Genomic DNA, 8,756 nt, shown 5'->3' on the forward strand with positions numbered 1-8,756 from the left:
GGTATCTATACCTTTCTCCTATTTATAGGGTTCCAATCAAGGGAAGTGCTCCTACTCACGATGTATTAAAGGCACGGACTTGGAAACAACCTTAATTCGCCCCTTATGAGTGCGAGGCAAAAAGCTGAAACATGTTTAATGTAATGTAATTAATAACCTCCGACGCCTCTACCGTCGCGACTCATCTTCCAAGCAATAAGATTTATTTTATGAAGGGCTTGTTTAGCTCAGCAGTGGCAGACGTCAGAGTTGCAGAGACGGACTAGGTAACATGTGATTGTATTTCAACAATCAAAGACCGAAGGAATATCAGCCAAACACTAATATGATGATGTCTCTAGTAGAGTACCTAATGACTTTATCTCCTCAACAGGATGAGGAAAACCTTAGCTGCACCGAATTGCTTATAAAAAACTAATAGTTTAATCTAGGTGACCTGGAGCTACAGAAGCGCACTTAGGTCGCTCACACTTTACTTAATCTAAAATACTACTTCGGCCCCCTTATACAGAACATTTAACTTACATTATAAGCCAATACCTATGTCCGACTGGATAGATAGTTAAAAACTAGCCAAAAATCCTAACCCTCCTCGACGTAATCTCTATTAACCCCTTGTCATAATTTGGGCTTTAATTGTTATGGTCTGGTAATATATTTACCTATGAAGGCAGCTTAAAGGCTTTAATTAAATTGGTGGATGCGTTTGTAAAGTACCTTCCTACGTACTTATAAGTATCTATCTACAACCAAAAATTCAAGAGAAAAGACTTGAAGCTACTTTGCATATACATGTGCATGTAGGCTACATTTTATTCTCAGGTAGCAGAAATAAACTATGACTGATAAGGTTCCATAAAAATATTTCGAAGGGATTATAAAATACGGGTGGCTATCTGTAAATATATTTTTTGTACCGTTGTTGTTTATCAATTCGTCTCTGTGGTCCTCACTGCGCATGTCGCGAATTTATCGACAGGAGCAATGGGTTTTCTCTCCAGCTTGAGCTCAGCTAAACGACACTCGCTCTCTGCGTGCGGCCACATCAGTCGCCACCAGTGTTTCTCTCGTTCATTTTCATATTAATTCCAAATTAATTATCTCAAGGTTCAGACATCCAGTAAATATGTTACTAATTACCTCAACCGCATTATTTGCGGTTCTTTTAGTTGCTGAAGCAGTGCCGACTCCTTCAAACAATAAAGGTATGTATGATATCTATTGGATGCTTTTGAAGCCGTTAAAGGCTGATTAAAAATGTTGATAGTTATCTTTATTGGTGTTTGTATTGGCAAGGATTTTGTGGGTTCGTTTGTTGTTTTGGTGGGCGTATCGATCAGCCGACGGGGCCGGGAACGCTCTATATATAGCAACAGGTCAACAGGTGTCTCGTCTGCGCCGATGTTATTCCGCGGCGTAGTTCCACCTTTCTTTATAAACTATGACCTTTTGGACACTATTCCAAGTATAAATAAATAGCCTAACATTTATAATACGCCATTCATTAAATATTAGCAAGTGTTTATTGATCGGTTGCTTTATTGGGATGTCTAATTATTGTTGGATTAGATAATAAAAATATAATGCGTGAAATTTTTCATGGAAAATGAACTTTCTTTTCATTGTGAATAAATACTTATTGATGATGTGTAGGCGTGTCTCTATTCTCCGGGTAGGTCCGGTAGGTAGGTGCCCGCCTGGGTGTTTTCCATGCAAAACAGAGACGACGTTGTTACTGTATAGGTACTTAGATACTGAGTACTTCTTTCTTATTAGGTACTTAATCGACGCGTTGATCTACACAAAATATTTTAAATAGAGTAGTAGCTTAAATAAGGGTTTTATTGGGTCCTATGTTACGTAATATTTTCATAGACGATGCTGTTTTAAGTCGCTCTATATTGCGTACTTACTAAAAGTATCCATATGCTTGGTCTTTACAAGAGTTTTAAAATTATTTTACAATCAACTCTGTCGTTTAACTGGCAGGCGTTATACATTTGCTTAGATGTCGGTACGAATGCAGTACAAATTCGAATGCCATACTTATGGTTGTTGGTACTTTTTTATAATTCAGTATTCTAGTACACTTCATGTTTTTTTTTTAATATGAACGCATTCTGTATACATTTAGTAGAGGTTCAAAACGTACCTTTTAAAACGACAAAATGCGAAGTTTGGAAAATAAAAATATAGTAAAATCTTGTCTCGGTTTATTTAAAAAATACTGATTAGGTATATCAGATTTTTTTTTAATTTTATTTAAAAACATTGTTTTGTAAAATCCAAAATTCCCTGTACCGAATATCAAGGATCACATGTAAATCTACACGTATGACCTCGTCGATGAATCGAACCCGCAACACTCCGAGCAGTAATAAATAGCACGCACTAGTCATGCGTAGTACTTACCTACTTTTCTAGTAGGTAGGATGAAAAACGCGTATTAAAAAAACAAAAGAGTTATTCTCCTATTCTAAGTTCTGACGAAAAAGACTTAGCCACAGCACTCATGACTCAAAATATTAAATTAATTTCGATAAATGAAATAATTTTCCATAATGGACTAGATTTTCCCTTACCTTAGCGTAATAACAACCTTCCAATTTAGGTACCTACCGTTGAATATCCTATACATAAAGTTACGTAAGTGCTAGGAAATTATTATTATCTAATCACAATAGTTTTTGAATTTGATCAACTGAAACAAATAATTGAAGAAACCTTTGTCAATCATCGTCTTAGCAAACAATAACGACATTCCGAGGTATTATCAGCTGACAAAGAGGGAGCTCTAGATATCCATATTATTCCTACAGGCGCACAAAGCCAACAAACAGTCGGATATACAACAATAGAGTTCCGCTCACTCTTCGGGTTCGGAAATCCTTAGATACTAACGTAAAATAGTACAATATTATACGAGTAGGTACTGTACCTATCACATAGGTACATTCTTATTTTCTCACGGAATTAGGTCATCATTATTCTAGTATGTTGATGAATTATACTTTTGCTACTTCTTTCATTTGGATATTATCCATGGAGTCAATAAATAATTACAAAGTTTATAAGCTTATTATAAAAAAAAATTGAGCGCTAGGGAGAGGGTAATATAAAATTAATAGGATTAATTAAGTTAATGAGTTCATACTTAAATAATTAATTGTTTTTTTCACAAATGTGTTTCACCGGTTCAACCTATGTTTAACTGAGGTAAAGTCAACTTTACTTGCATTTTAGATGGCGGTGTTCCAATTGGAGAGTTACCAGAGAACTGGGACCAGACAAAGGACGATACCCAGTCGCTTTTCTTGAACAAGAGCGACAAAAATGACTTGGAACCATACCCCTTGGCCCTCAGCGAGGAAGGTAATATAGAAGCAGGTAATAAAAAACAACCTTAATTCAATATTAATGTATTTATGTTCTACATTTTAAAAACAATAAAAAACATGTTAAAAATGACCTAGTCTAGTACTTTCGCAAACTTTATGGTGCTTTTATTGTATTTTTTTTTACTTTTAGGGAACGCAGAAGGCTACGAACAGGGTGTGGATCAAAGATACGAATCTCCTCAGCCTAATGGCGAGCTTGACAACTTAATCATGAGACCCGAGCTGTACGGTGAGCCACCGGCGATGGAACGTTTATCTTCTGGTTATGAGTCCCGAAGACGCAAGAGGGGAAGCGGAACTAAAGTCGGGGGCGCTGGCGCTGCTACTAAAGTAGCTACCAAATCCGGTTCGGGCAAGAAAAACCGAAATCTAAAGTAAGTTGTTTAGTCATCTCGATCTAGATGCGTTAGCATTTGCTATAATAAGAACGCTAGGCTTACAGCATTCTATTTTTTCAGACCGGAGGATCACGATGCTCTGTCGCCCGTAGATTCGATGACTCATGAACACGATGCTCACCGCCGCAAGCGCGGCAGTGGCACTAAAGTGGGCGGCGCAGCTGCCTCTGCCAAAACCGCCACCAAAAATTCCGGCGGAAATAAAAAGAATTTCAGGTCAACATAAACTCCATCATTAATTACAATGTATCAAATAATATGCTTAACGAATAATTTCATTTATATTTAGGCCCATCTCAGAACGTCGCAAGCGAGACTCAGGACTCAGCGCTGCTGATGTCCGAGCCTTGCTGAACTTATGGGAGGCACAGGAACGCAAAAAACAGGAATGGAATGCAAACCAATGGGCGGCCGATCATTACTATGGACGTGTTAACACTGAAGACGAACAACCGGAGGTCGATGAGAATGGCGACATCTGGTATAATGAACCGGTTGTCATCGCACCCCGTGAACGAGACTACCCACGACACTCGTACTTCTCTGAACAAAACCGCATGGCGCTGGCTCGAGGGTACCCTGACATGTATCCCGTCGGTCCCGCGGAACTAGCTCAGAGGTATGAAGAGGCGCGACGTAAAAGGCAATATGCTAACAAAATGAAGCGATTCATGGTTGCAAGGAAACGTTCGGACGGCATGATGCACCAGAATAATTACCGGCCCCGCGACGACCTCTACACTCTTGCTGAATTACTCCGTTCTGCACCCCGAGTGCAGGAACAAGATATCCCTGTGTATCGACGACTGATACTTTAAGCGGTATCTAAAATAGGGTGTCCATTCGCAGCGACCTGTGATTCGTCTACCATCCGAATCAAATTGAGCATTCACAAAATGCGATAAGCTGACAAGTCTACTCTCGTGTAGAAGTTCACCAACTGACGGATGGACGCCTATCTGGGCTCTGATTTTGGGTGGGAGATTGTCGTGCATTTAATTCGCAGTTTGTAGCGGATACCTAACAAACACTAGCTTTAGGAAATAATAGTATTAAAATAGTGTCATTTATAGAAAGTATTTTTTCTTCCTCTGGGATAACAATATTTATTAAGGCCTAAAATTTTATTTGTTTCTATGATTATTTATATTGTTTTTTGTGTTATTTTCTTCATTTATTTTGATTTTATGTAATAATTCTGTATGTTTCTATCCTTATATACCTTCTATGAGTTAACATTTTATGTTTAGTTTACCTACATTTTATATTTAGTTAAGTATGTAGGTAATTACAATTTATAATCAAGATTTAACAAATAGGTGTCTAGTTTCATTATACATTAATAGTTTATGGTGAAGTTAAACTTCACATTTTATTAATGCCTAGAATTAGTTACTACATGTAAATGGTAAATTTGATGTATTAAATTAGTATTACCTTTATATTGGCTTTTATTTATTACATTGCCTGCACACAGTCAACAGCAACGAATACAATATCCCGTATTAAAGGACCTAGATCAAACCTATTTACTTGAATTAATTCATAGATACTGTCACATAATATATGTTTCTTAAAATGCCTGTCAATAATAAAATTTAATGAAGAGAAAAGTCAAACTACACATTAATTTCGTTGCAAGGATTTATAATTTAAGCAAAACGGGATATTCATAAGTTTTTAATATGAATGAAGACAGCCATAAGCGCTTGGTAAATAATAATAAGAGTTCGACAGGAGTATCGCAGGAGGAGTCAGTTAAAGCTAGTAGCAGCCACCACGGTTCAGAAGATGAGACGCCAGCTACGCGGTCGACGTACGAATCATTTTTTTGGTTGCTTAATTATACTAGAAAATTTTCAACTCGTTTAACGAACGACTTGATTATGTCGTTCATCCGTTATTGGTTTCCTAAACTATTGCCGCTACCGTATCACCTCGCGGACCTGTTAAAAGTTCATAATCGCCTTCGTGCTGAACGTGAAATGCATACATTCACCTACAGCAGGTACAGCTTGTTAAAACATTCTTATGTTAAATCCGCGACCGAGTGCTCAACGCAGACAATTTATTTAGTTCCAGAGAACAAAGCAACCTCGGCTCGGCACGGATGTCCATGAGAGAATACTTCAATGCGCAGTGAAGATGACGTGCGCATCCGACAAAATACAAAAAACATTGAATGCAATAGAACTAACCGAGAACCTTTGTTCGTCATTGTTGATTCAAGTTGCGCAAGCAACCCCAGTTCTAAAGAAATACTTATCGAAAACAAATGTAATAAGGAAACAATATTAAAGAAGAACTTTTATAAAAATAGTGAAGTACCCTCCACCAGCACAGAATTTAGAAATCAAATATTACAATCACAACTGAGGCAGTCTGATTCTACCGATGAACTGCAAGTGATCGACATAAACCTGCAAAGCGATAATGATATAACTCTCACTGATTCCGACGGAGATAATGACTCAATTGTGATATCTTACTTGCGAAACAAAAATTCATTTCTGGATATGGATAGTGCAGTAATATCATCGAAAAAAAAGTCTTTACTTGAGAGTGTACCTAAAATGGAAACTATATTAGAGAGTGAGCCATGTTCCTCGAGTCTTGTGACGTCTCAAAGTGGTATTGTCTCATTAAGTAAAAACAATGGAGAAAAATGATTCAAGATATTAACAGGGTTTGCTACAAGACGACCTTATTATATTATTAACTTATATCTAAAATTATTAATGAGCGGTTAAAACTAATAATATTAAAATTGATCTATTATAAGTTTATTTTCTTTTATTATGTACTATGTAATAAGGTAAGTAGGTACGTAATAGAAGGAATATTTAGACGTCATATTTAGGAATGGAAGGACCAGGTTAGTATTACAATATATTATTATTATGTTTATGATAGACCACAAAAAGTTTATAGTTACCTACACGCAAGTATTAAATCAGTATTTTTCTATTGGCAGAGATGTTTTGTCATTCGTTATTTATTTTTTATTTACAGAGCTATCAGAGTCTTCGCTAGACGTTTTAGTGCCATCATTGCCGGGCTCTCCGAGGTCATGGATATACAATCGTAATGCATCCCAAACCTCGGTGGAAGATGTGCAGACGAAGAAGCTTAAACAAGCTATCGACTTCCTGCATCACGATGATGAATTGTTAATAGCTGCCGAACTTGGGGACGAGGAGATCCTTCAACGTCTTATAACGTAAGTAACTATTTTGGTATTAAGTGAAACTTCAATTTCCGTTAAAGTTCTGTATATTTTTCTGAAAAAATGTCTAGCTGATTTGATTGTTGGTACTTAGGAAATGATAATGGAATAGAAACAATTAAAATAATAATACCGACCGTAAGAGCTAAGGCACTTAAAATAAATAACATTGCGCAAGTGTTTCAAAAAATTGTTATACGATATTGTTACAGCCGAGGAGTGAATATACATGTCCTAGATCATCTCGGCCGAAATGCGATACATTTAGCAGTATGTACGGGCAACAGACACGCAGTTCTTACACTTTTGAATGCTGGAGCTAGTCCCAATGTAAAGGACAATGTCGGCATGACTCCGCTCTCACTTTGTCTAATGCGAAGGTAGGCGACCCTTATTATGATGTCTGTGATGTTAATGTAATGCAATATTATTTAAATTGGTGGCACCCCACTCGACCTATCTTTATTCTGTGCAAGCAAGTATCTGGCACTTACCGCTCTTACCTACTGTAGACAATTTCCATTACATTAGGCCAATTATTAATTGTGTCTTAACGAGTGACTTAATAATTTTATAATAATTAATACTACGATAATTATAGCCTAATTTATATCTACACATAAGTTTTTTACGATTACAGTCCATCGTGGAGAATGGCTAACATGCTTTTGGATTACGGAGCTGAAATACTTCCAAGATCCAATCAAATGGATACAGGATTGTTTCTACGTAAGTTATAACACTTATAGGTAGTCAATGCCAATTAAAATGATTGTTAGTATAATTCATTCTACAACCCAGATTGGTCTCAGTTGGAATCTTTTATTTCATTATTTCTCAGTTTCCTGAATCCGTGAAAAAAATGTAGTTTTTTTTTAACTGCAGTAATTTATTTTATCTACAGAATTTGTAATGATGTGCATCCCTACTGCAGAAGAGGAGAGAATTCTCCGTTTACTTGTCGAAAAAGGCTGCCTGGTCAACGATCCTAACGCTCCTGGTGGACGTCAAGCATTACACTTTGCAGCAATGAGTGATAACTGTCACCTGATTAAGATACTACTCAACTTAGGAGCGGATTTATTTGCTGTTAATCACAGGAAAGAGACTCCCCGGGAAGTTGCTGCCACATTTAGATGCAGAAATGCTTGTAGGCTATTGGAGGAATGGGAAGATTTTTATAATGCGAATAACCGTACACTCACGGTTATGTCCTTGTAGATGTTTATGAATAAATGTTCGTCTTTATTATTTTTTTCATGAGTTTTATTTATAGTACACATAATTTCGCCATAAAATCACAATTATTCGGCTTACCAGTGTAAGGGTACCTAACTATATATCACGATAGATAACATTTTTAAATTCTATTTATTTACTTGCTCTATCTGCTTTGTCGCCGTAGGTCCCGGTGTAAAAAAATATTCTGTGTTAATCAGACGTACCTAATCAGATTATAAACTAATTGTATACGTAGATACCTACCAAATTCTATTAAAATAGTTCAGTAGTTTTTACTTGAATTATAATTGATTGAATGACATCCATCCAAATACAAAAAAGAAATATTTTTTCAATATTAATATCGATAGGTCGATTTCACGAAAGTGATGAATGAAAGTACATTTGTGCGATATTTTTATGGTTACAGGTACTGTAGATTATTTCTGTACAATAACATTCTATTCCTTTTAAAATAATATGCTATATACCATTCACAATACTGTCGTAATT

At 36.4% G+C, this 8,756-nt stretch overlaps 2 protein-coding genes across 5 annotated transcripts; both read left to right on the forward strand.

The window, feature by feature from the left end:
* The first annotated feature begins 985 nt into the window (after nt 1-985).
* On the forward strand, nt 986-5,238 carry LOC142979328 (putative neuropeptide precursor protein). 2 transcript variants are annotated; one of them, XM_076124186.1, is made up of 5 exons: nt 986-1,205; nt 3,244-3,372; nt 3,529-3,772; nt 3,857-4,012; nt 4,086-5,238. In XM_076124186.1, exons 1-5 carry the CDS (start codon nt 1,127-1,129, stop codon nt 4,612-4,614), a joined length of 1,137 nt encoding a protein of 378 aa, XP_075980301.1. In that variant the 5' UTR covers nt 986-1,126; the 3' UTR covers nt 4,615-5,238. The 2 variants fall into 2 exon arrangements, with proteins under 2 accessions (XP_075980301.1, XP_075980300.1); XM_076124185.1 differs by having other exon boundaries at nt 987-1,205; nt 3,244-3,387.
* Nucleotides 5,239-5,409: 171 nt separating this feature from the next.
* LOC142979387 (ankyrin repeat and SOCS box protein 3-like) lies at nt 5,410-8,278 on the forward strand. Of its 3 annotated transcripts, none has more exons than XM_076124264.1 (6): nt 5,410-5,804; nt 5,873-6,671; nt 6,809-7,016; nt 7,235-7,402; nt 7,663-7,751; nt 7,927-8,278. In XM_076124264.1, the coding sequence occupies exons 2-6, from the start codon at nt 6,659-6,661 to the stop codon at nt 8,241-8,243; spliced, it is 795 nt and encodes a 264-aa protein (XP_075980379.1). In that variant the 5' UTR covers nt 5,410-5,804; nt 5,873-6,658; the 3' UTR covers nt 8,244-8,278. The 3 variants fall into 3 exon arrangements, with proteins under 3 accessions (XP_075980379.1, XP_075980381.1, XP_075980380.1); XM_076124266.1 differs by having other exon boundaries at nt 7,957-8,278; XM_076124265.1 differs by having other exon boundaries at nt 5,410-5,612.
* Nucleotides 8,279-8,756: the final 478 nt, after the last annotated feature.

Source organism: Anticarsia gemmatalis, chromosome 16 (assembly GCF_050436995.1).
Source record: "Anticarsia gemmatalis isolate Benzon Research Colony breed Stoneville strain chromosome 16, ilAntGemm2 primary, whole genome shotgun sequence".
Taxonomy (NCBI): domain Eukaryota; kingdom Metazoa; phylum Arthropoda; class Insecta; order Lepidoptera; family Erebidae; genus Anticarsia; species Anticarsia gemmatalis.